Source organism: Papilio polytes, unplaced genomic scaffold (genome assembly GCF_000836215.1).
Source record: "Papilio polytes unplaced genomic scaffold, Ppol_1.0 DF824269.1, whole genome shotgun sequence".
NCBI lineage: Eukaryota > Metazoa > Arthropoda > Insecta > Lepidoptera > Papilionidae > Papilio > Papilio polytes.
In genome coordinates, this window is record NW_013524935.1 from 4,710,086 (window position 1) to 4,737,732 (window position 27,647).

Below are 27,647 nucleotides of genomic sequence, written 5' to 3' on the forward strand. Positions count from 1 at the left end.
TGGCCGCTTGCTCGTTTGCCACCTTATATTGTAAAAAAAAAGCGTGTTTGACTAAGACCTAATTATCTCCAATTTGTGGTAGACGCGAGCATATTTTACTTTTTTAGAGTCTTTAGGGGAGGTAGCTGCCCCCTCTGCCCCACAGTCAGTTACACACTCGGCGACGCGTATGGGCTCGAGCCTAATTTGAGATCACGTAGTATGTAGAGTAGCCGATAAGGATGGAGTAGCCGAAGCGTCATTATGTAATAATTTGGTAAGCATTGCCCATGACACAACACTGTTATCTTAATCTACAAATATTAATACGATTATAAAGTGTCAATGTAATTTCATCATACAACATAATAGTGGAAATAACAGATAAATTAATGATGTCATAATTTAAAATATCACATACTAGCTGTTCCCGTGCGGCTCCATCCGCATGAAATTATGAAAATATTATTTTATTGTTTACATTTGTCAAATTATCAATATCAAATGTCAAACTGACATGACATGACAAACCTTGGGAATCTTGTTTCCTTTATGTTGGCAGCAACTTATGGTCTCTTTTCCACATTAGGGTTTTATCCAAAACATTTACCCCCTAAGTTTAATGGCGTGAAAATATTCAGCCTAAAGCGAGACTTAAGTCTAGGGCTTTTTATTAAAAAAAGAATTATTCAAGAATATGTTAAATTGCTGACATCTTAGGCAACAAAGAACTGTGTGTTTACGCTTTATTATAATAGTATAGATATCACATATTGACCTTTGAATCGTGACAATGTCATACTTTCGAGTTCTGCTATTAATACCATAACCATATCTTATTAATATTATAAATGCGAAAGTGTAGATGGATGGATGTTTGTTAGAGTTTGATCCCGGGAATTGTTTTAATTCCTCACGGACGGAGTCGCGGGCAACAGCTTGTGTAATATAAACGAGATAATCTGATTAGAGGAATGTTTCTTAATATCTCCCTAGCATATAAACGAATCCCGAAGTAGTTCAGATACAAAACACGGTATGGAAAAAGTTAGGTTACTTTAAAGAGTTTTTTTAATTCACTGCAGACGGAGAGGCAACAGCTAATACTGTATTTTGCCATAACGAGAAAATACGAATTGGATATCATTTTCATTTTTGGCGTCTTGTAAATAACAGTAACGAATTGATAGGACGTGATTCAACATAAGACTAAAATCATCACATTTCTTAGGTTAGCCAACAGAATTTCCTATTTACTTAAACTATTTGAGATGTAGGTTTTATCCTGTGAGAATTGATCTCCAGAAAGTAGTGCCAACTTAAATCATAATCCACGATATGCCACTGGCTTTTGCTTCAATTTGTTTTTGCATTTAAATCCGAAGTAAAAGTATCTTTTAACAACACGAAAATATTTTGTATTATGATATCAATACACACCTTTAATTCGTAACGATAAGATAGTCATTATCTACAGGAAATTGCTTATAAATATCGTATGTCGGCAAATTCAATTATTCAGTAATCGACGATTGTTGATTTAGATTCGCAAAAGTCTAAAATGGCCTTCCTCGGTAAACTATACTCACACGACCGAGATGAAAACTATGAACCGTACATCGAAAGTTTAGGTAAGAATTCTTTCGTAATCTATACTAATAAAGAAGAAAGATTTGTATTTTTGTATGTATTGTAATAACTCAAAAACTACTTTCACTATTAAAAAGCTACGATCAGTAAATAACATAGATTTTTTTTTTAATTTCACGCTGACGAAGTCGCGAGTAACAGCCAGTAAAATTGTATAACTAATATTTGACACCTAGATTTCCAAATATGTAAATATATTTTGCTTTATTGTTAGCTAAATGTGTTTTTTTTTACTAAAAACCATCGCTTGTTTGTCCATTGCCATACCAAATATAAAATGTTAAAAGACTAGCTTGCACTCCGCGAGGCCGTTCACATGGAATTAAAAAAAGCAAAAGCTACAGTGTAGTTTACATCTATGACAAATTTCATTGAGATCCATTTAGAAGTATTGGCAGCAAACTCTAACATAACATCCATCAATTCATCTAAACTTTAGAATTTATAATATTAACTAGCTGTTACCCACAAACGTAGTTAGCGCTTTGGACCACCCGTTACGCCAATATGACAAAAAGTAGCCTATAATATGCCTGTTAATGTCAGCTACCCCGCAGTGAAATTCCCGACGAAATCGGCCCAGCAGTTTCGGAGATTGCCTGGAACAAACGCTTGTGGCTTGTGGACAGACAGACAGACAGACAAAAATTTTTAATGCGATTTTCGTTATCAGCAACTCGAATATATCATTATTCCGAAATCTGAAATTTTTCTTTTGATTTTACAACAGACACTCCAATTTTATTATATTTATAGATATATAGATAAGTTTAGTAAGATTAACTTTATAGGTTTGCCGGCGGATAGAGTAGCCAACTTAAAGAACTACAAGCCACAACAGAAGCTGGAGAAGAACGGAGACACTTACACCATGACAGCTGTCAGTGCAGCGGGAGATCGGACAATATCTTTCAAAGTAGGCGAGGAGTTTGATGAGAACCTTGCTGAAGGACATAATGTAAGCATTAACAACGCGAATTTACTTTGAAGAAATATAGCTTTATGTTATATTAACTGTTGCTCGTGACTTCGGCCGTGTAAAATAATAAATAACTGAAAAATATGGCCTGTGTTACTCACTTATAGCTCTATGGTGAAAGAATTTTTGAAATCGGCTCAGTAGATTTTGAGTAATTCAATACATACAAAAATACAAATCTTTCCTCTTTATAATATTAGTATAGATAATGAATACATGATCATGCACATCGGTAGTCAATCTGGCTAAGTCTAGGTGAGGGGGCAGCTACCGCCAAAACAGTATTCGTATTCGTTTTTTTGTAGTTTCCAGGTCGCGCCACTTCTGCCCCCCGGCGTGCCTATTATCATATAAAAATTAATTATCTATTAGTTTAAAGATTTAATTATATTGATAAATTGGCTATCGGTCATTGAAAAATCGTTTGTCACGGTATCATGATATAAGCCGGTATCAGTATTCTTACTAATATTATAAATGCGAAAGTTCAGATGGATAAATGTTTGTAGTCTAAACTGCTGAACCGATTTCGATTAAATTTGGTATAGACGTAGACGATAGTCTGGAAGAAGACAGGCTACTCACTTTTGTTTTTGTTTTTCAATTCCACGCGGACGAAATTTAAATGACTAATTTTTAATAGATAGATTTTTGTTAACGTAACTCGATATTAACAGATCTGATTGAGATGATTAACAGATTGTTATCAATAGCATATAGGCAACTCAGTTTTTTTTATTAATTTCCCATAGACGACCTGCTAATTATTATACTATTTCAGGCTAAGACAACATTTACCCTTGATGGCAACACTCTCACTCAAACCCAAAAGTTTGCGGATGGTAATATTTTATACACTAAAAGAGAATATTTCGACGATAAACTGATAGTGGTAAGATATTTTTAATATTTATAAATTGTTTTATAGTTTACAGCAGTTAAGTTTAGTATGTAAGTTTCATTAAAAAAAAGGCGTAAAAGGAATTTGACGTTCCTGTTTACGTAATTTAGGCATTGAATTAAATTAAAATTATCAATACTGCTTTTTTTTAAGTTAACAAATGTTTTATTTTTAGACACTGACAAGAACAAACTGGGATGGTACTGCAGTCAGATATTACAAAGCTTGAGCTTAAGATAAGCTTGTAATTTTATTTATTAACTAATTTCCAATATTTTTTTAATAAAAAAATCAAGACAATGTTTTTCTATTATTTATTTCTACGTACATATCCAGTTAATTAGCCTACGTTAATTTACTCAGGAAATTACACCATGCAACTGCTACAATCGTTTAATGGTCACTCAGGGAGACCCGTTGAGTTCTTGCAGACTACATACTTTTATCGGCGGACAGTTTGGGGAGCGTATAAACAGTACGAACATGTATTACGGTGCACATATTGCAACGATTTATATATAACATACTGACCCAGTCAAACTATCGGATTGAAATTGAAATTGAAATTTATTGAAAACAGATTAATAATTAACAATAAAAGTTATAACCAAATAAAAGATAAATACAAATAGTGATAAATGTGATTGATCTAGTGATACCCACACTAGGCAATGCCTGTATCGTGGGCATCGAAACAGCAGGAAAAATATTTTTAAACGGTATAATTAAAAACCTACGCTTACGGCGTTTCGGTATTATTATGAATTAATGAAAGAAAAATAAATATGCAAGATGATATATGATATATGATATATGTATAGAATAAATAAATAAAATAAGAGGTAACAATAAAACTAAATACTTGAGAATAAATAATATATATTATAAATGTATGAGTATCTTATATATATGTATGTATGTAATAAATATTTATAAACGTCCTAATAAACAAGATTACTTAGAAATGCGGAGTGTTAGGTAGAAATTTTCAAAAGGTTCTCAGTGTCATTATAATTTAAAGTTAGCAACCATTTCAGTAAGCAGGACTTGGCTTGTGGCAGAGATTTTTCTAGTAAGTCACAGTGTTTTAATACAGAATTGTAGATATGTTTTTGAATAAAAGTACCCGTGCGTTGCGCAAAGAGTGTTTTAACTGAAGGCGTAGGTAACCGGTGGATTCTGCGAGCTAACATAGCTTTGTGTTCGGCAGATCCGAACAATGATTTATGAACAATAATAAAAGTTTTATAAATATACAATTGCCTTACGGTCAGCATGCCGGAATCTCTATATAGATCTGAAGTGGGGTACCGAAATGGTTTCTTCATCATGATTTTTAAGACAGAGCGTTGAGCTCTTTCAATTCGGATCATGGTAGTGGCATTCGCAGCGCCCCAGCAAGATATGCAATACGTCACAAGAGATTGACATAGCGCAAAGTATATGCTTTTCAAAATTTTCAAGTTGGTCACATCTCGCAGTTTTCTCATGATGCCGATAACCTTCCTCACCCGGGATGTTAGCGATTCAACGTGGTCTTTAAAGGTTAGTTTTTCATCTATGAGGATGCCCAGATATTTTACAACACTAACTCTAGTCAGAGACTCACAGTCGCAATCATCCATATCACAAGAGGAGTGATGGAGTTTTAAATTCGATGTCATTTCGGGAGCCGACGCTGCTGTTTTATGAAAGCAAACGTAATTGGTCTTCTTTACATTGAGCGTCAAGAGGTTATTTTGGAGCCAAACGCGAACCTTGGACAAGCCCACCTGAGCATTCAGCAAAGCTTCGTGCCAAGTCAAGCCACTGAAAACTATTGCAGTATCATCCGCATAGCAGAGAACTTCAGAATTTTCGATGGGTATATCATGAATATCATTTATGTAAACTGTGAACAGCGAAGGACCCAATATACTGCCTTGCGGAACCCCGAAGTTAATACACTCTGGGCTGCTCATAACTCCTCCAAGCCTCACACACTGCATCCGATCTGTAAGGTAGCTCTTAAACCAGTCAAGGGCAATGCCTCTTACACCGATGTTAAATAATTTCTGTGAAAGGATAGGCACGGAGACAGTATCGAAGGCTTTGGCTAAGTCTAAAAAGACAGCCACACAACAGATTTTATCAGCTAATTTTGAGGAGACAATTGAAGTTAAAAGGGAGACTGCATCTTCAGTACCCCTACCTCTTTGAAATCCAAATTGCCTGTCAGAAATAACATTATGAGAATTCATGTAATTAGTCAGACGGTTGTGAACAAGTTTTTCGAGCATTTTAGAGAAAGAGCTCAGCAAGGATATGGGCCTATAATTTTCAATATGTGTTTTAGGGCCATTTTTATAAACAGGAATTACGGCAGCTAATTTCCAAATAGAGGGGAAAATTCCACTAGACATGCTAAGATTAAATATATAAGTTAGTGGGATTAAGATAGTATCTTTAACGTGTTTAATTAAGGAGTTAGACCAGCCATCAGCACCGGTAGCTTTGCCATTTTGTAGGGACATTATTAAGCCAAATACTTCTTCACAATCAGTGGGATACATATAGAATGAATTCGGTGGTGTTATTTTAGCCTGGACTGTTTTAGCAAGGTCAGTTTCTGTTGTAAAAGTTTCCGTTAGGATCTTGTTTGCGTGACATTGCCCAAGAGTTGAGAAGTAGACATTATAAAGGTCAAGTGGCATCCGAGCAACATTGTTTTCATCTAATAGTTCTATGGGTTCTTGCCGCTTGTTACTTATGCCGCACATTTCTTTAATGGAGCGCCAAAGCTTTTTCGGGTTCTTTTTGTTTTCGTTAATTTCGTTCTGTTCATGTTGTAATCGGATTTTACGCAATAGACTAACGAGAAAGTTGTGATACCTTCTATAAGAGATTTGTAAAATGTCATTATGTGGTTCCAGTTTTGAAAGATGATGAAGACGGTCACGGTGCCTCATACAGCGCATGAGTCCTGGCGTGACCCAGGGTTTAAGGTTGTATTTTGTTCTACTCACACGGACTTCACGCTTATGCATCTTTAAACTTGTGACCAAAATGTCGGAGAATAATTTTGTTGCCTCATTAACATTAGTGCTAGTAGTGATGTCACTCCAGTCTCTTTCAACGAGGTCTCTTCTTATACCAGCAAAGTCTATTTTAAGTATAGTCCGGGGTGGTCGACTTGTCTTGGCTTTATGAAGGCTTAATCCAAGCATAACTGGAAAGTGATCAGTAATGTCGGATTTGCACACAATACCTATTGGAGTCGGGTTGCGATGTGAGTCAGTGATGTATATGTGGTCAAGACACGACGCCCCTCTGGTAGGTTTTGTGATGGCCGGTACAAATCCATGTTCAGCCAGGAAGCATTGGTATTCTAGGGTTCTAGAACTAGATATATCCAATAAATTAATGTTAATATCTCCAGCCAAAATTATAGGTACTCCGTTGGAATTTTGGAGACAACTTCCAATAGAAGATAGAAAATTATCTATGTTATTGTACGACGGTGAGCGGTAAATAGCGTAAATGTTGGCTACATTTTGTATGTTAACAGACAAACAATTTGCATCGTTGATAATGGGCTCAGAGATTAGTGAGTTCCAGACATCTCTTACGTAGACCACGACTCCACTGTTTTGATTTAAATTACGTTCTGTTTTAAACGAATCGTAGCCTGGTATTTGCGGAATAATCACAGTATCATTTAGCCAGCATTCTGTCAAAATGAGTACATCGAGAGTTAAATCCATACGGGTGAGTGCTAAGAGAAACGTGTCAAAATTCTTTTGTATGCTTCTTATGTTAAGAGTAAGAAGTTTGAAATTATGGTTTAACGCGAAACATCCTTTACAAGATTCAATTTCATTAACAACACGGCAGTCAACTTTTAACGAGTCAAGGTTATTTACCAAATCTTCTATAATTTGATTGAAATTAAAAATAAAATTATCCATAATTGCCTATAAAACGACTCATAATTTAGGTTTTGGTGAATACAGTGTGTTCTAATGTTAAGGGATAGAGTTATGTCGTGTATACAGGAAAAATATAGGTATGACTGCGATATGACATATATATCACAAAATGTAAAAGCAAAAATTGCAACTCCTATAGGCCTAATACATGTGACAAATAAAGAGTGTACCAATTGAATAGTGGCGATATTGACACATAGATATATAATAATGTTATGATGTACATAATAAAACATGCAATAATGTAAAATTTCAACATGGAGCAAAACAGCCCAGCGGCACTTACAGATGGAGATTAATGATGATACTAGTTGAACCCATGTATTTTTGTACATTACAATAAACTTGAATTTAATGAAATGATATGGAGTATTAAACATTATATATAAATGCATTATTACAAATTTAAGTATTAAGTTTATGTTATTAGTAGTGACATCGTCACATGTAAATTGGGTTAAGTCGCAAATATGACATATTACAGTAACATATAATTTTTTTATACCGTTCGTTTTTATTACAAAATTTTTGATATTTAGCAAAAACGTAGCAGCGTTGAACAGAATAGAAACCATGAAATATAATTTTATTTTACTGCGTGGTCGACGGAGAAAGCGGAAAAATCCGGTCCAGGTCCTTAGAACACCGTATACGCACAGCAGGTTTCTTTTCTTTTTCCCTAACATAAATTGCGCCATTGATACACCAACAGAAGGCGAAGCCCACATTTTTGGACCGAATTCTTGCGTCACGAAATAACTGGCGATTTTCTTTGGTGAGCCTTTCATTAAGATATATTTTTCGCGCGACACCAGGAACCTGTAGGTCGGAAGTTGATAGGTTACGACGTGACTTCGAGGCCTGCACCAATTCATCTCGCTTAGATCGACGCAGAAGGCGTACAACTACGGGCCGCGACGTCATCTGAGCTTCATCAGGACGTTCGGTGACGGATTCTGGGCGACGGGGCCCTGTGCGCGTTATATAGTCTACGTCATCTTCCTTGAGCTCAACGCCGAGTTTTTGCGCTACGATCTTTACGGAATGCTGTAAAGTTGCATTCAGCCCCTCGGGAATTCCGATAATTTCGATTTCGTTTTTCATATCATTCTGCCTTTGCGTATGTAACTCATCTTCCAAACGTACAACCGTGGCCTTAAGACTTATTAACTCGTTGTCCCGCTCTTCTAATACCTTTAACCTTTTGTCCGTGGCTTTAAGAGAGGCGACAATGTCGTCAAGGCGAGAGTGGCAAAAACAAAGAGACTTGGTAACATCTTCTAATTGATATTTGAGAGAGGATATTTCCTTTGTCAGATTACGAAGCTCATTAGTAAACCCCGTTAACTCGGAGCCGGAATTTGGGTATACACTGCAATCGGGGCATTTCCAAGTCTTTTTCTTCTCGGTCGAACTAGCTAAGGGAACACACAAAATGCAAAAGCATTTATCGCAAGTAAGCGAAGTACATTTTGTTATATTAGCTTCTTTGGTACTCTTTAAACAACCCGCGCACTTCATAATGTTATTTTAAGGGATAACACTTTATCTACACAAAAGAAATAATGAGCAATAAATATTTTGTATTTATGCAAAATAAAATCGCAGCTAATCAATATGACAGTTGGATATTATGGTAGTCTGTAGTCTGCTGAAGCTTAGCGTGGAAAATCATGAAAAATGTGGGGAATATCATTGAAAAACCCTGAATGAGTTATAAGCATGTTTCAATACAACTCAAAAAAAGGAAAACTTTGAATTTATTTTGTTTTATTATGTTGTTACAAATTCATATAAATACAAATCACAGAACACGCAAGTTGGTTTTTCTGGCAACAATTCTAAACGTGCCAGTACCCCACATCCCTTACAAATAAGATAGTCATCATTCTCAATAAGTGTAAATGTTATAGAACAGAACATATTTAAATGTCCATTAATGCAGGTAAAACCATTAATTTCTTCATCGCAACACTGGCAAATATATTTATAATCTGTGGTTATTGATACAATTTTAGGATCAACAAAATCTGATACATCTTTTTCATATTTTTTACAATAATATTCTAAATACAATTTACCACCAGCCAGTGTTTCGAATTCCAATTTGCTTATACAATTGGTGATGTACTTTTTATAAATTTGTTTCATAACATCACTTGCATGAAAAGCATAAATTTTTTCACGTATAACTTCTAACGATGTCTCCGGTAAAGATACAACTGTGTGTGTTTTACAAAGGTTTTTCAAATTATTATAAAGTGTTAAAATTATAAAATATAACTTTAATTTATAAATATTTTTTTCACCTTCTAATAATAAATTAGCATAATCAAATTCTGGTAACACTGATGTCTTTAAAGTCATATATCGTAGCACTTCAATGTATTCCCAATGATTTGTCAATTTTTTTGTTTTATTCTCATATAATGCTAGGATTTCTGAATTATCATTGGACTTTTTCAGTAAAATTAGATCTATTCTTAAAGGTTCTTTTCTCCATAGAACTTTTCTCTCTATTAATGCAAACATACATAAAACACCATTCGGTGAAAACCCAATTGCATGTAATTCCGAACTAGGATATGATTCTTTCATGTCTACTAAAACTGTTTGCACTTGAAATTCATTATCAATACATTCGATTTGTATTTTATAAAATTTATTATTAATAGTAGACAAATAAAATTCATTATTCATCTTTTTAATATCAGTCACTTTATAATCTGTTATATTTTTCACCTCTTGTTTTATTAATTTATAATCTGTATCAAAAATCTGTACAACAAAGTGTCTACTTTTACTATAAAGTAAAATTAAATTTTCGTTTTTAATATAATAATTGAAATTATTTGCTGCCATTCTATCACTATAAGACCATATTTCATGTTTATTTAATGCTTTTATTGAATAATTTTCTATAATACATACATGAATATATACTTTTCCTAATATGTTTGATATAATTAGTAAGAATTTGTCATTACTGATAGGGACCCATTTAATAAAATTGATTTCTATTGGTTCTGCATTTATATGACCGATAACTTCTGCATTTAATTTCGAATCCCTACAATTTATTAACCAAAATAAAATTAAACCATTCCTCTGTGCAGTTACAAAATAGCATGAACCATCTCTGATGTTTTTGTTCGGCCAGCAAATAGCTACTGTAGCTAAAGCATGAGCAACTTCTTGAAGTTCTTTTGAGTTTCTAGGACTTATATCTACATTTGCTAATGATAAACGCTTCAAATTGTCCTTAACTAATGAAGATATATTTAAAACACTAATCCATTGTAACCTACTAGGTCCATATAGTTCAACACAACCAACATTTGTTAAAACAGCCATCAAACTCTCCATATCATTAATAAACCCAGACGGAGACCATTCAAAGGCGACAATACTCGTCATTTCGTTCAGAAGTTGATTATTATGCGGCCACAATGTAGGATCCAAAATCATTTGAATAAATTCAGAATTTTTGACACCGCCTTTTATAAAATTGTTCTCAAATAATACAGATACTGGACTGTATTTCGAAGCGAGGATTAAAGTCTCTATATAATCAAGTTTTTTGTCGTATCGGTGCAAATTGTAAGGAATATCTAAAATGTGCAAACCTCGATGAGTACGAATGGCTATTGCAGTGTTATTGCACAGCATTTTAGTGTCTTCGATTTTATTGATGTTGATATGGAGCTTGGTTATTTCATTCCACATTTTTATTACGAAATATCAATACTATTTATTTAATATCTGAATAAAAAAATCGTAAATTAAACTTTTCGTACGCACTGCATAAATGACAGTTATTGACAATGACATTGACAAAAGGTTACATTTATCTTTTTTAACTAAGTAAAACAAACACGATTCTGCTACCATTACCTACTCGTGTTTCATTTATTCGATTCCAGAAATTGTACGTATTATATTATTGTCACTTACAATACGATTAACTTTTACAAGTGGCAGAATGGTGGTCGGCAGGCGGCTCAAATTAACAAATAAAAAAACGGAATCTGTCATTGTCAAAATAAAATGACAGAACAAAAGTCATAACAAAAGCACGTTTTTGGGGTATGATATTTAGGTTTTCGTTGAATTAACAATATATGTAATCCACAGTACATGAAAGTGTAATTTAATTAAAAAAATTCTGTACAACGATGGGGAAAGCACGGCACAATGCAAAGGCTCGACAAGTTGTTAAAACAAACATAGATAATACTCAAACAAGCGAGGTATTATGCTATTTAATCCGAATTATTTTCGAATTTAGTTTTGAACGTGGAAATTTGATCTTTGAAATCAATTATAATTGCAGATTAAGCTAGAATTTGGTTCTTCTGATTATGGCGCTTCGGATGCCAGCAATCTTTTGGCTTTGCCTTCTAAAAAAAGGAAAACTAATATAATCAAAGAGAAAAAAGAAAAAACCAGATTTCTTTCGAAAGCTCAACGTAAAAAGTTGGAAAAAATCGTTGAAAAGAAACAAAAGAAAGAATCGGTGAGTATTTTTATGATTGTGTATATTTTAATCTAGCTATTAGTCGCCACTTAAAAATGATATAAACGTAGCCTATGTTACTTAACTTTAATAATAAATGTATAGTAGTGTATTAGTAATAAGAAAAATGTACAAAAACTTTGTAAAATGATCTGAATTAAAGGCTATTTTATTTTTATTTATTTATTTTATTATGTTACTCACCTATAACAGCTTTTTAATGGTGAAATAATTACTGAAATCGGCCCAGTAGTTTTTGAGTTATTTTAATTCATACTAAATACAAATCTTCCCTCTTAATAATATTAGTATAGCTAAGTTTTGTTAATTGCATAAGACTTCAATGGTTAATAATGTTGACTTGTGTTAATTACAATAAGAAACTAATTCTTGCAGAGGGCAGCACTGTTGGAATCACTTTCTCAAGTACAAGCAACTCCCGATGAAGTAAAACAACTAACAGCCATTTCAGCCGTACAAACTATTGGTCTGAGAAAATTGAATGAATTTAACACAGAAGCCATAGTTAAAAAAGATACTGAAATATGTGAACAAAAAAAGTTTAGCAGTATAGCAGGTAGTTGTCAAAATTATTAATAACGTTGAATTGACTTTACTGAGCTTGACTGACTTAACTGTCAAAGGAAAGGCAGCTGCCCCTGAATGGTAGCTAAAATCCCTAGGAACCCAGATAAAGAACTTAGAAACATGTCGGTTCTGTAAATTGGACCACATGTTTACTACTGACAACATGTGCATGTATTACAAAGAAGAACCTTGATAACTCAAACCTCGGTAACTTAAAAACCTCTATAACTTAAAAAAATAATATGTTCCCTTCCTATCAGAGCCCAAAACCTATAACATAGACCCTTGATAACTTAAAACCTCACTAAATTAAAATATTTTGTGTTTCCCTTGGACTTTAACTTATCGAGGTTCTACTGTATAACCAAAAAAAATGTATAACTTACATATCTCTTACTCTATCTGTCAAGTTTAATTGATTTTTATTTTATAGGTGCTAAGAAACGCCTTCGGTTACTAAGAATGGAAAATTCTGAGAAAGTTAAAAAGAGAAAACATGATCCTAATGTTGTGGGACTTGAAGAATCATCTGATGATGAATCTATATCATCTGATGAAGAGGAAGAAGTAGCGAACGGAGAAAATGGAGAAGTGGTGAAAAGTGTGAATGAAGAAGAGGAAGTTGTTGGCAATGACATTGAAATTGTTGATAATAATGATTTGTCTAAAAATGAAGATAATAAAGAAAAAATAAAAGAGAAAAATGCGCCAGTAGATGTTAAACCAGTTATAAATGTTGAAGAAAAGAAAAAATCACTACTCGAACACCCTACAGTTCATGTTGACGTAAAACGAGATCCAAAAATACAAGTGGCTAGGTTAAAACTACCAATACTGGGAGAAGAACAAAGGATAATGGAACTGATTAATGAAAATGAATTTTTAATAGTTGCTGGTGAAACAGGTAAGAAATCTAATTTCTTTAATATTCTATAATAGCTGTTGCTCGTGACTTCGCGAGAAATTAAAAAAATGTGGAAATATAGCTTATGTTACTTAGTGATAACATAGGTTTTTAACCAATCCAGTAATAATAATGAAGTAACGACTCGAGACGAGGCTTCTAAGGAAGCCCTCGAGCCTAGTTACTCATAAAAGAAGCGCCATCTGCGCTTGGCCACCTCAAGCCCGGTGAATCTGTAAATGCCTCCTTAAGGCAAACAGTGACTACTCAGTCACAAAAAAAAAAGGTTTTTAATGTTGAAAGAATTTTTACCATGGGACTAGTAGTTTTTAAGTTTTTTCAATATATACCAAAACAAAAAATACAAATCTTTCTTCTTTTTAATATTGATATGTCTTATTACTATGTACTTATCTCTTAATGGATTATGACCAATTTTGTGATGTCAATCTGATGTTCCCTTGTGTAAAAAGGTATAGTAAGTTTTATTTAAATAACTTTCGTCTGCAACTACGTAGCGCGGAATTATAAAAACTTTATTACTAGCCTATTTGTTTATCCAGACTATATTCTACATCTATGCCAAATTTCAGCGAGATCCATTCTGGTCAGCTGTTGTAAGAACCATCTAAACCTTCCCATTTATAATATTAGTAAGATCGTTTTTCATATATTAGTAAGAGCGTCGGTGGCTCAGTGGTTTAAGCACTTGACTTGTAATCTACAGGTCTTGGGTTCGAATCCCGCCGCCATGTACCAATGTGATTTTCGATTTTTCGAATTTTCATATGTACATAATTTACCCGACGTTCTTACGGTGAAGGAAAACATCGTGATGCAACCTGCACATATCCGCGAAGAAATTCAAAGATATGTGTGAAGTCAACCAACCCGCACTTGGCCAGCGTGGTTGACTATGGCCTAGTCACCCTAACATTAGGGTAGGCTCCGAGCCCCTCGGTGGGGACATATAGTGAGCTGGTGATGATGATGAAGATCGTTTTTCAATTATTAATTACGAGCTGGTGCCCGCGACTTCGTTCGCGTGGTATTAGAAAACACACAAACTATATAAATTACAAAAAGCTACGTATCCCTCGGGAACTGGACATTTCTCGGGGATGAAGCTTATCCCATGTGTACTCCAGACTTTGTTTTATATCTGTGCCAAATTTCAATAAGATATGTTAAACCGTTGCAGAATGATCGAGTAAATATTAAAAAACTAAATTAATGAATCCCACGGGAACCGTAACTATTCCAGGGATAAAAAGTAGCCTATGTGTTCTTCCAGACTATGCTCTAAACTTATGCGAAATTTCATGGAGATCCGTTCAGCCGTTTAGGCTACAAATGCTAACAAATATCCATCCATCCATCTATCTATCCGTCCATCTAAACTTTCGCATTTATAATATTAGTAAGATTAAATTGTTTAAACTATTGGGAGACTTTACTTTAAACTGAAATTAAAAAAAGGTCAACTAACTTTTTTATCCTCCGGTGACGGCACCATCTAGTTTCAGACCCTAGTCAGTTTGACTAGTAGGTGCCGTCACTGGATAAAATCGTTAAGCCGTTTTTAATTTCCGCTTATTAATTAATTGTTGGTTATTAGGTAGTGGTAAGACAACACAAATACCTCAATTCCTGTACGAAGCGGGGTATGCAGAACGTAAAATGATCGCGGTGACTGAACCACGTCGTGTGGCTACTGTAGCCATGTCTGCTAGGGTAGGACATGAGCTGGGACTGACCAGCAAAGAGGTTTCATATCTAATGAGGTTCGAGGGCAATGTCACTAAAGATACGAAGATCAAGTTCATGACTGATGGTAAGTTGATACTCGGAGACACTAATGGAGCTCCTTAGTGTAGATTGTTAAAGAAATGTACACTAAGTACAGATTATACTAGTTATAGCTTAACCAAGAATTAAATCTGTGGGTGCTTTAATCTGCTTTTAAATTATTTTGTTGATATGAAAATCATTTTTAAACAACTTCAAAATTAATAAAGTTCTCAATTTCATTGTTGTTTATTTTTTATTCACACATGTATGTTTTGTAACAAAATGATTTTGTATATAATTTTTATGATTGCTCGGAAAACTCCTTACGTTACTATATTTTGAAGGAGGAGGAAAATTGACCCTCAACTCTAAAAGTGTATTTATTTATTATGTTTGCAAGCAGAAACAGATGGATGGATTGCGTGAAAGGTGACATGATCAATAAGAGAGTGATGACTGAGATGTCGTATGATAGAGTTATTTGGAGGACGAAAACCTGTCACTACAGGAGTAGGACAAAGATGATGCAAGCAACTAATAATAATTATATTTCTAGGTGTATTACTAAAAGAGATACAATCAGATTTCTTACTAAGTAAATATTCAGTTGTAATAATTGACGAAGCTCACGAAAGAAGTGTATATACTGATATCCTGCTAGGTTTATTGTCAAGAATTGTACCGTTGAGAAGAAAACGTGGCAACCCACTGCGGTTAATTATTATGTCAGCTACATTACGAGTGGAAGATTTTACTGAGAACAAACGCCTGTTTAAAGAACCGCCTCCATTGGTTACGGTATGTGGTACACTAAGAGCAACCAAGCTCATTCACTGCTGAATTTCTTTGAAAATCTGATATATTAAGATGTACTTTACCATAAGAATATTATGTAATGAATATAGATATCTATACTACTACTTTTCTATACTCTATACGAATATAATAAAGCGTAAACACACTACTTCATGACGTAGGATGTCAGCAATCACAGCATATTTTTTTAATAATTCATTCTTTAATAAAAAGTCCTACTTACAATCCACTTAGGCTATATATTTACACGCTATTAAACTTAGAGTGCAAATAAATTGGTAAAAACCATAATGTGGGAAAGAGACAAACTATAAGCTGCCAACATTAAGGAAGCAAGGTCATTATGATTATAATTTTATTTAAAAATTTAATGGTCTCTTAAGGTTACAAATAGACTTCAAATTGCATTATTTTGATGTCTGACACCTTGTAAACGATGTTTACGAAAAGAAATATTTGAGACTAGCTGTAGCCCGCGACTACGTCCACGCAATGTTAAGAAAAATGTAGCCTACAATAAGCCCGTCTGTCAGCTTCAGTGAAAGTCCGGGCGAAATCGGCCCAACCGTTTCGGATGTTACGCGGCTTGCGGACAAACAGACAAACGGACAAAATATTTTAAATGCGTTTTTCGTTATCAGCAACGCAAATACATCATCTTCCCGATATCTGGAATTTTTCTGATATTACAAACAGACACTCCAATTATATTACATGTATAGATTCATTATAGAATTCCACCGTAATAAATACTTTTTGTATTCAATTAAGAATGTAATACTTGTTATGTATTACATTTGTTTTTTTTTGTTCAGATTGATTCCCGACAATTTCCAGTTACAATACATTTCAACAAACACACAAACAGTGATTATTTAAAGGAAGCTTATAAGAAAGCAGTTAAAATACATACAAGATTACCTGAAGGAGGAATTCTGATATTTGTAACTGGACAGCAAGAAGTGAGTTTGTTATCGTAACATTACAAAGCAAGTTAGTTGCATTTACCTAAATGAAACTAACGACTACCATAAACTACCATAAACTACCAAAAACATCAAGAATTGTAGATACATCTTTAATCAAAGGAAACGATCCATAAAAAGAGGAATATACTCTTTCTGTGCTTCCTCCGTCAAATCCTTCCCTTTAAAAAAAAGGTCAAAACCAGAATATAATTTTAAAATTTTCTACGAGAAAAAATATTGACCTCTGATCAATACCGAGATATTCCCTAAGTAAAAAATAAATAAATAAGTTAATCAAATTGTTGTTTAACCATATTTTAGTTTTAGTTAACTACAAGCTTTAGCCCGCGACACCGTCCGCGTGATATTAAAAAATCAAAAGTGAATAGCCTATGTGTTCTTTCAGATTATATCCTCTTCCTGTGTGTCCTCTCTTTTGTTAAATCCGCTTTTGTTGACCGACTTCCCAAAAGAAGGAGGAACTAATTCGTCTGTATGTTTTTTTTTTATAGCAAATTTCACCGAAATTCGTTCAGCAGTTAAGGCTACAAACTCTAACAAACATCCATCTAAACTTTCGCATTTATAATATTAGTATGATTTCAGGTAAGATATTTAGTTCGCAAGTTAAAGGCAGCATTCCCTTATCGTAAGGATGTTGATTATTCCAAAATGATATCGAAAAAGTCAGTTAGTGAAGTTGACACAGCGCTGGACTCGGAGCCGGAGGATATCGAATCTGATGATGATGAGGTTAGAAGTGTTTTATTGCTTTTTTAATGTATTCAGAGTATATTTTATAATGATTCTATGTTTTTTAAAGCAACTAAATTTAAATTACAAGTATTTTTTATGTTCAGTTCAGTTAATGTTTTTTTTTTGTACTAACTAGATGTTGCATGTGACTTCGTCCGCGTGTAATTTAAAATATTATAAAAGTAGCCTATGTTACTCACTGATAATATAGCTATTTGATGGTGGATGATTTTTTTAAATCGTCCCAGTAGTTTTTGAGTTATTTCAATACATACAAAAATACAAATCTTTACTCTTTATAATATTAGTATACGAGTATAGACTCAGAAAATGCTGGACCAATTCAAGAAATTCTTGAATTGATAACCTCCTTTTTAAGTCGATTTAATATGTTTTTTTTTTTAATTTCCAGGTGGAAAAAGAAATGAAAAGAGCTCGCAAGGCGAGGCGGAAAGCGAAGATAAAATCGAAAGCGTTGCCTAAAGTTAACTTGGACGACTATGAGATGCCGGAGGACGACGGCCAGCCCGACCTTGTTGGCAGCGATAGTGAGGGACATTTAAGTGATTCTGGTAAGTTAAACAATTAGATATTTATGCTAGCTTTCGCCCGCGACTCCGTCCGAGTGAAATTAAAAAATAATATAAAACATAGCCTATGTTACTTACTGACAAAGTAGCTTTTTATTGGTGAAAGAATTTTTGATATTACCCCAGTAGTTTTTGAGTTATTTCATTACCATCAAACATACAAAGTTTTCCTCTTTATAATATTAGTATATAGGTCTGAGGGTGTTTCAATCGCTTTCTCTATTACAAAGGAATTAGTGCTATATAGCACTAGAAGAAAAACCTATATAGGTTTTTCTGCAACTTCATCGGCGCAGAATTAAAAAAGTAGTCTATGTGTTCTAGACTTTGCTCTACACCTGTGCCAATTTTCTAAATCCATTCAGAAGTTTAGGCTATGAACCTTAACAAATATCCATCCATCCAAACATTCACAATATACTTCATACTAATTATAAATGCGAAAGTTTGGATGGATGGATGTTTGTTAGAGTTTGTAGCCTAAACGGCTGAACGGATCTCGATGAAATTTGGTATAGATATAGGGGATATTCTGAAAGAACACAGGGTACTTTGTTTTTTTAATTCCACGCGCACGAAGTTGCGGGCGAAAGCTACTTTATAATAATAGTAAAATTAATTTTGTATGGATGTCGGTTACTATGTTCCAAAACTGCTTAACAAATCTCCATGTAAATTAGATTAGTATGATTATTCCTCAATGTTGCGTATTTTTCGGTCACGACATAATAATAAACTATATTCGTAGATAATGAAGACAGCGTACTAGAGCCGGAAATAAGATCGTGTCGTCAGCCACTATGGACATTGCCACTATACTCTATGCTTGGTTCGAGTGCCCAGTCGCGTGTGTTCGCTGCCCCCCCCGCTGGGGCGCGGCTTTGCGTTGTCAGTACGGACGTGGCGGAGACCTCCCTCACCATACCGCATATCAAATATGTCGTGGATACCGGCAAGAAGAAGATGCGGTGAGTAATATTAATTTGATGTTGTAAGAAATTTCAGTGACATTTTAGGCGCTTTTGTTGTTTTGCCCGTTCCTTGTCTATGACAGATAAAAATATTACATGTAGAAATCAATGTTAAAATGTTACAAGAATCTTTTCACTATATGTCGTATTTATAATATTAACGCGCACAAATGAGATGGGTGTTTTATTTTTTCCTAACTTATATATATTATCTAGTTCAAAGGTTCCTAAAATTTTGTCCAAAATGGCGAAGCTACCGCTGCCCATAGACATCCGCAATTGCAGATACCTACCGTAAAACGACGGAGGCGGAGACGCACATAAAGAGGATATTTCCCATTCCTATGCATCTCCTCCACCGTCAAATCTACTTTCCCAATCAGTCCTTTCCTTATAAGAGAAGGTCGAAGGGGAAATGGACTACAATTTAGCCTCCAGCACCACACTCATCAGACGAAACGCGGAATTGCTTCCAATTCACGCCGGTCTTCTGTGGGGTCGTGGTGCTCCGGGCGAGCCTTGTAAGTACTGCAGTACAGATGTTAAAGCGGGCTCTACCACTGTTAATGATGACGCCGACTTACACGAATGATGCGTTATCTTATACTAGCTGTTCCCGTACGACTTCTCATCCCCATGAATTTATGAAAAAAATATTTTATTGTTTACATTTGTCAAATTATCAATTCCAAATGTCACTATGACATGACACGATGACAAACTATGGCAATCTTACATCCTTGATGTTGGCAGATTGTAGCTTATGGTCTCTTTACCACATTAGGCTTTTTATCCAATTTATTTACCCCCTAAGTTTAATAGCGTGAAAATATAAAGCCTAAACCGTGACGTCATTGTAGGGCTTTTTATAAAAAAAAATATTCATAAATATATTGTGATTGCTGACATCTTACGCCACAAAGTAGTGTGTGTTTATGCTTTATTATATTAGTATGGATTAACACGTATTTGTGTATAGTGTGTACGACCACATAACGGGTGCGTCGGCGTGGCGCGTGGTGTGGTCGTGCCAGGCGAGCGCGGCGCAGCGCGCGGGGCGCGCGGGCCGCACGGCCGCCGGACACGCCTACCGCCTCTACAGCGCCGCGGTGTTCGCGCACGACCTGCCGCCGCACCACGCGCCCGACCTCGTGCGCAGGCCCCCTGATGATATCCTACTGCTCATGAAGTGTATGGGCATTGATAAGGTGAACACATTACTTCATATACATTTTTTCAGGAATTATATGGATTTTTGTAATTCCCTTCAGTTCAGTATTTAAAACAACTAAAGTATGTAGACAACGTGTTATTTCAGACTATCTTCTATATCTATGGCAAGTTTTATCGAGATCCGTCAGTTTATGCTACAAACTTTAACATCTATCCATCTAGACTTTCGCATATACAATATGGTCAAATGGCTTGATCAGTTGTCTCGGGCGTATAGGTTGGAATGCGGGGTGAGGCAGGGTGGCCTGTCCTCGCCTTCGCTTTTTAATCTGTACATAAATCAGTTGATCGTGGAGCTCAGCAGCGCCGGCGTCGGATGCTCCATCGACGGGTGCACTGTAAACAGTATTAGCTACGCGGACGACATGGTGCTGCTTAGTCCTTCGGTTGCCGCTTTAAGACGACTGATCGTGATATGTGAGGAATATGCGAACACTCATGGCCTCGTGTACAATGTAAGCAAGAGCGAGTTAATACTGTTCAGAGCTAGAGGTCGTAAGAGGGAACATATTCCTCCTATAAAATTAAATGGCGTGGACCTACGTAGGGTCTCGTCCTTCAAGTACCTCGGACATGTGGTCACTGAGGACTTGAAGGATGACAATGATATTGAAAGGGAGCGAAGGGCGATGGCAGTCCGTGCCAACATGCTGGCCCGCAGATTTGCGCGATGTAGTACAGATGTGAAAATCTCACTTTTTAAGGCGTACTGCCAGTCGTTCTACACGTGCAATCTGTGGATTAGTTACACGCAACGGGCTATCACCGCTCTTCGCGTCCAATATAATAATAGCCTTAGGATGCTGCTGGGGCTCCCCCGACACTGCAGTGCGTCAGAGATGTTTGCGCATGCGCGGATTGACGGCTTTAATGCCATACTGCGCAAACGGACGGCTTCTCTTTTACGCAGAGTCCGGGAGAGCACCAACAGCATGCTAAGAGGGCTAAGTGATAAGCCCGACTGCCCGATCACGAGGCATTGGCTGCGCGGACACGTACCTAACGTAACATGACCTAACATACCCTGCGTTAGGTCTTGTTTTGTTTAAGAATACATGTATATATATTTTTTTTCTTATTGTTCATTGTATATATTGTAATTATGTGTATTTAATTTTACACGATTTAAAAAATAAATAAATATTGGTAAGATAGCGATTGCTAGCCACTTCGTCGACGAGTAATTAAAAAAAAAGTGACTCGTATGACTTATGTTACTCACTGATAACATAGCTTTAATAGTGATACCTACGAAAACCCAATCTTTTCTCAAATCAAGTTGTTAAGACGATTTCCGTTTAAACAGAAATAATTCGTTATATTTCGTCAGGTTGTAAATTTCCCATTCCCGACGGCACCGGACAGACTGCAACTGAGATTGGCTGAGAAACGTCTCCAAGTGCTCGGTATACTAGAAGAACCACATAACAAAAGCAAAAGGAACGACCAAGAACAGGTAAATTAAAAAATGTTCAAGTAAAAATAGTACGATTTTAACCAAATAAGAATGTACCAATGATATGGATCTGTTAAATTGCTGGAAAGTTATAGTATTTTTCATACCTAGTATTGTGCTCTATGAAGCAAATAGTACAATATTTAGAGTCGAAAAAATAAATGAGAACTATAAACAAAACTGTCACTGACAGCTAATTTACTTAATGGGACATAAGAACTATGACGTCACAAGTCACTGGTTGGCACAATATTTATTTATTCAAAATCAATTGATTTTCTTTATAAAATACAGACTTATTTTGTTTAATTACTAATTCTTGGCTCCTTCACCAGATTTCCCTTTATTAAAGAGCTATTATTTGTGTAGATATTAAAAGTGACGTCACTGGGCAAGGCGGTGTCCGCGTTCCCATTGCTACCGCGATACGGCAAGATGTTGGCGCTGAGCCATCAACAGAACTTGCTGCCTTATGCTATCGCACTCGTCGCTGCGCTCACCGTGCCTGAGGTAAGATAGACACCCGGGTAGACACGTGCCCTAACAGGTAATACACGTGCTTCGCCCGGTAAGATACATGCCTCACACAGCTAGATGCGTGCCTCATTCGGCTAGACACGTGCCTGACCCGGCTACACGCGTGCCCCACTCGGTAAGACACGTGCCTCACCTAGTAAGAAACGTGTCACACCCAGTAAAATATCTATCAAGATTTTTGTAATATGAAATGATTTAGTAGCGAAATTTAAACATTCAAAATATGTTAAAATTCCCTCGCCAAGTTCTAAAACGCAATGCTATTGGTCATAGCAACTTATAGGTGAATTTTATCATTTTTTGCCTTTTGATACTTCGAGAACCAATCAAATGCTTTGCCTTTTTTGATGACGTCACAACACTCCGGCCGCATTTTATTCGGTCGAAATTTTTTTTTGTTTTTTTAGCTCAATGATTTTTTTCTGGTTTAAAAAATGACGAAAAAAATGTAAATTCCCTATGATATAGGTGATGAGTGGTAAAACGGAGTGGCCGGCGACGGGGCAGACGCTGTTGCTGGGCGACGCCGGCGTGCTGCTGAGGGCGGTGGGCGCCGCGGAGTACGCACATCTCAACGGGGAAGAGGAACTGTTCTGTGCTAAACACGGCCTAAGGGAAAAAGTTAGTCATATATACAAGTATAATGACCGGTTTCCTAGTTTTTTACCATTAGTTTTACTCCGATGCAACTTAGGTCAATCTAACACTGATTACTAGGTAATCTTACTCCTTACTAATTTTATAAATGCGAAAGTTTAAATGGATGGATGGATGGATGGATGTTTGTTAGAGCATAGTCTGGAAGAAGACATAGGCTACTTTTTATCCCGGGATAAGTTACGGTTCCCGTGGGATTCATTAATTTAGTTTTTTAATGTTTACTCGATCATTCTGCAACGCTTCAACATATCTTATTGAAATTTGGCACAGATATAAAACAAAGTCTGGAGTACACATGGGATAAGCTTCATCCCCGAGGTGTCCGGTTCCCGAGGGATACGTAGCTTTTTGTTATTTATATAGTTCCTATGTTTTCTAATACCACGCGGACGAAGTCGCGGGCAACAGCTCGTGATAAAATAAATGGAAACCATATAGCAATAATACTAATTTGTCCCTACTAAGGCATAGTATATATCTGAATTTACTCTCTTCATAAACTTACCCTCTTTCAATTTCTTGTCTTGTAGATATCCGCATATCTTAGTAAATACTTGTTTAGTAAAGCCAGTAGCGTTCTAACATTCCAGTGCTAACATCCAACTGGCTTTAAACCAGACAACTGACTTCAATATTTACAACATATAAAACACTTTTCTTCCAGGCTATTAAGGAGATAAGGAAACTTCGTAAGCAATTAACATCGGAGATAAATCTCAGTGTGTCAGGTGTTGATGTTACAATCCATCCGGATATGAAGCCTCCGGATGAGAAGCAAGCCCGGCTGCTACGGCAGCTCGTGCTGAGCGGCCTTGGAGACCAGGTCGGGAAGAAGATAGCCTTGCATGAGGTTAAAGAAGGTAAATATAGTTGAAAAGGGTTTTATAGTGTCAATGAGCAAGAATACTGAAATTCTCCAAAAAACCCGTAGACTGACATCTATACTGACCCATAGACATATCTGTATTTTCAGGAAAATTATATTTTTTTATAAAATATAAGGTGGCAAACGAGCAAGTGGCCACCTGAATCCACCGAAATGGAAAGCGACTGCTGCCCATAAACGTCCGCTATTGCAGATGCGAGGACATAAAGAGGACATTTTCCCTTCCTATGCGTCTCCTCCACCGTCAAATCCACTTTTCCTTCCCATCCTTTTCTCTTAAGAAAAGGGTGGAAAGGGAAAGGGACTAAAATTAGGCCTCCGGCACCACACTCATCAGACGAAACGCGGAATTGCTTCCACTTCACGTCTGTTCTCTGTGTGGTCGTGGTATTACACCGGGCGAGCCGACCCATTCGTGCGAAGATGTTAAAGCGGGCACTACCACTGTTAAAAGTTCTAGTTTCTCCTACTTATACGTCTCCCACCATTTCCCCTTCTTTTTCTTATCCTTTCCTTGTACAAACAGGTCGGAATGGGGTAGAGTAACTAATATTATGCCTCCTCGTTAAAATTTAGTAAAAGAAGCTCCAGGATAAACTAAAGTTAAACCAATTAATTTAAAATGCACTTTACTCATATACTAATAAGGTTCACAATCTTCCAGGCGAGGACAAACGTAAATTCAAATACGCGTACCACTGCGCGGAGCTAGAGGAGCCAGTGCATTTGCACTCAGAGTCAATACTTAGGAAATGCATACCTGAGTGGGTGGTGTACCAGGAGTTGTACGAAACTGGTGCGGAAGCGAGACGCAAGATGGTGATGAGGAACGTAACCGCGATAGAACCTGAATGGCTACCGGTTTATGTGCCTCAGTTGTGCAACTTGGGTAAGTTTGATCATTCATTCAATCGTTCACTCATTCACTCGTTCATTCATTCACCATCATACTTATCTTACTAACATTATAAATGCGAAAGTTTAGATGTATGGATGGAAGTTGGTTAGAGTTCTCTCTCTTCTAGTGTTAGAGAGAGGGCATAGACGTAGAGGATAGTCTGGAAGTACAAATAGATTAATTATTTTTGTTTTTCTTTTCTACGCGAACGAAGTTGCGGGCGAGAGCTAGTTACTTAATTCACACATTCATTCAACTTATTTATTGATTGACAAAGTGATTTACTCAATAGTAAAAATAGTTAAAAACCTCTCGGTTAAGTTACTCACCTTTCTAACGGTGAATTTTTCTAAATCTGTCCAGTACTTTTTGAGTTATTTCAATAATAAATATAAATAAAAAAAAGCCTTTTATTCCATGCCATAGTTTACAAAAGTTTACAAAAAATTGAATGGTACATGTCTTATTATTGTTATTTATATATTACATACAGATATATGAGATTAGAAAAATTAATTCGGTCATATAATGTTAAACTTATTTCAATAAATAATCAAAAATGTCCTAATTATTTTTTTTTTCTATTAATTATTAATCTAAATTATATTCAATTTTTTTTTTAAATGTCATATCTTTTGCATGGACCCCTATCAGGTGAAGGCCTCCTCCAAAGATTTCGAGTTATTTCAATACATACAGAAATACAAATTTTTCCTGTTTATAATATTAGTAATATCTTATTTACTTTACTAAGGTGAACCATTAACGGACACAGAGCCGAGATACGATGAAATCTCAGGTCGAATAAGATGCAGTTTCAAAGGAACATTCGGGAAGGCGTGCTGGGAACTACCCGTTGTGGAAATAGATTATCCAGACAAAATAGAACGATACAGGTAACTTAAAGAAGTTAAACACTAACTAAGCACTAGGCTAGTTCAGTGTATATCAAAGTTATTTCTTGTACTCCTTTGAAAAGCAATGATCTTTCATCGCGCCCCATTTTATACAATTTTAGTGGAATTTAAAATTATCAATGCAAAAATTTAAATGGATGAATGGATGGATGTATGTTTGTTAGAGTTTGTAGCCCAAACGGCTGAACGGATTTCGAGAAAATTTGGTATAGATGTAGGGGATAGGCTAGAAGATCACATAGGCTACTTACTTTAGTTTTTTTTATTCCACGCGGACGGAGTCGCAGGCGACAGGTAGTACTGTATAAAATAACTGAAATTATAAATTATGCATCGCCCCCCTAACCCATATCAACGCCCCCATTTTTTTCTGGGGTCCTATAACGCCCTTCTTTAGGTTTCAAACGCCCTTATGGGAGCGTTATCGCCCACTTTGAGAAACACTGGGTTAGTTTATTCGTGTACCTAGTAATTTAGTAGCATTCTTATGTCCAAAAAATGTTACAAAAGTTTTGTTTTACTAATGAACTCGACTAAAATGATAGGTTACAACTTAGTAGTTTTAAGTGGGGGGATGCACTTCTTGTCTAAAAATTAGAAATCGATTGACTCGAATTATTTCCTATACTCGATTAAATTTTCAGTGTTACTATATTACTTGATACTGATTCTAACCTAGTGTAGTAATTATTTATTTTATTTTATACCACTAGGTGGCAAATGAGCAAGCGGCGATCTGAATCCGCCAAAATGGCGCTGCGCTGTCCGTAGACATCCGCAAATGCTAATGCGTTTCCTACCTTAAATCGACAAGGGAGGAAAAGCGCATAAAAAGGATATTTCCCTTTCTTATGCGTCTCCTCCGCTGTCAGATCCAGTTTAGATACTTATGATTTAATGATTTTCAACGAATCTATAACTACAGTCAAAGCAAATAATCGATTTTATAACTAAAAAAGCTTTTTTGTATTCAGATGAGCTTTATTTTTTTTCTTTGCAGATGGTTCGCTAGATACCTTCTAGAAGGTGTAGTGTTTCCTAAATTGAAGAAATACACGAGTTCTTTACTATCTCCTCCATCCACGATGGTGAAGAGCTGGGCCCGGCTGCAGCCGCGCACTGAGCTGCTGCTCAAAGCACTTATAAGTCACAGAGCGGGCACTAGACAACAACTGATGGACGTCTGGGAGGATAATCCGAAGTGTGAGTTCTAAATATTCATAAGTCTTCAGTTTTATAACGGACAATAAGTAAAACGAGACATAATTGCAGTTTAACGCAATGAAAATTTAAATAACCATAGACCATGATATTGTCTAGTGACATGTAAATATTTTTCCTGGCCATATAGAAAAGTTAGAATGAGTTTATAATAAGATTTTATCTATTTCATAACTAGGAAGAAAAGTGTTTAAACGACTACCATTATTAGGTGGGCATTATATCTTAATGTTATTCATGTTTGTACTGTTTTTTGCAGATTTATTAGACGAATACCTGAAATGGCTGCCCGAGTCCGCACATAATGAAGCCACACTGTACTGGCCACCAATATAATGTTTATGAGCCAAATACTTGTAAATAATGTAAATAAAGATTATAATAAAATGGTGAATTTTATTTACATACCAATAATCTTAATATTACGAGCAATAAATAGTGAATGTAATTTTTCACAAACTG

General features: G+C 35.7%; 2 protein-coding genes across 3 annotated transcripts; both read left to right on the forward strand.

The window, feature by feature from the left end:
• Nucleotides 1-1,511: 1,511 nt before the first annotated feature.
• LOC106109462 (fatty acid-binding protein-like) lies at nt 1,512-3,792 on the forward strand. 2 transcript variants are annotated; one of them, XM_013290974.1, is made up of 4 exons: nt 1,512-1,610; nt 2,421-2,587; nt 3,390-3,500; nt 3,685-3,792. In XM_013290974.1, exons 1-4 carry the CDS (start codon nt 1,541-1,543, stop codon nt 3,736-3,738), a joined length of 402 nt encoding a protein of 133 aa, XP_013146428.1. In that variant the 5' UTR covers nt 1,512-1,540; the 3' UTR covers nt 3,739-3,792. The 2 variants fall into 2 exon arrangements, with proteins under 2 accessions (XP_013146428.1, XP_013146436.1); XM_013290982.1 differs by having other exon boundaries at nt 3,390-3,450; nt 3,685-3,764.
• A 7,733-nt stretch (nt 3,793-11,525) lies between these two features.
• LOC106109048 (probable ATP-dependent RNA helicase kurz) lies at nt 11,526-27,572 on the forward strand. The gene is made up of 19 exons (XM_013290443.1): nt 11,526-11,727; nt 11,811-11,993; nt 12,390-12,570; nt 13,015-13,485; nt 15,104-15,319; nt 15,833-16,074; nt 16,908-17,054; nt 17,667-17,813; nt 18,229-18,388; nt 19,155-19,374; nt 20,357-20,585; nt 21,941-22,066; nt 22,436-22,576; nt 23,072-23,224; nt 23,928-24,123; nt 24,814-25,038; nt 25,802-25,943; nt 26,965-27,167; nt 27,445-27,572. Exons 1-19 carry the CDS (start codon nt 11,653-11,655, stop codon nt 27,519-27,521), a joined length of 3,534 nt encoding a protein of 1,177 aa, XP_013145897.1. The 5' UTR covers nt 11,526-11,652; the 3' UTR covers nt 27,522-27,572.
• The last annotated feature ends 75 nt before the right edge of the window (nt 27,573-27,647 follow it).

What these genes read in the sequence shown, in the direction of transcription:
- LOC106109462 (XM_013290974.1), top strand. Translation starts at nt 1,541, where the DNA reads ATGGCCTTCCTCGGTAAACTATACTCACACGACCGAGATGAAAACTAT. An exon ending in ACCTTGCTGAAGGACATAAT is followed by an intron (nt 2,588 to 3,389) that starts GTAAGCATTAAC and finishes ATACTATTTCAG; the next exon opens with GCTAAGACAACATTTACCCT. An exon ending in TCGACGATAAACTGATAGTG is followed by an intron (nt 3,501 to 3,684) that starts GTAAGATATTTT and finishes TTTTATTTTTAG; the next exon opens with ACACTGACAAGAACAAACTG.
- LOC106109048 (XM_013290443.1), top strand. Translation starts at nt 11,653, where the DNA reads ATGGGGAAAGCACGGCACAATGCAAAGGCTCGACAAGTTGTTAAAACA. An exon ending in TCGAATCTGATGATGATGAG is followed by an intron (nt 17,814 to 18,228) that starts GTTAGAAGTGTT and finishes TTTAATTTCCAG; the next exon opens with GTGGAAAAAGAAATGAAAAG. An exon ending in GCCTCAGTTGTGCAACTTGG is followed by an intron (nt 25,039 to 25,801) that starts GTAAGTTTGATC and finishes TACTTTACTAAG; the next exon opens with GTGAACCATTAACGGACACA.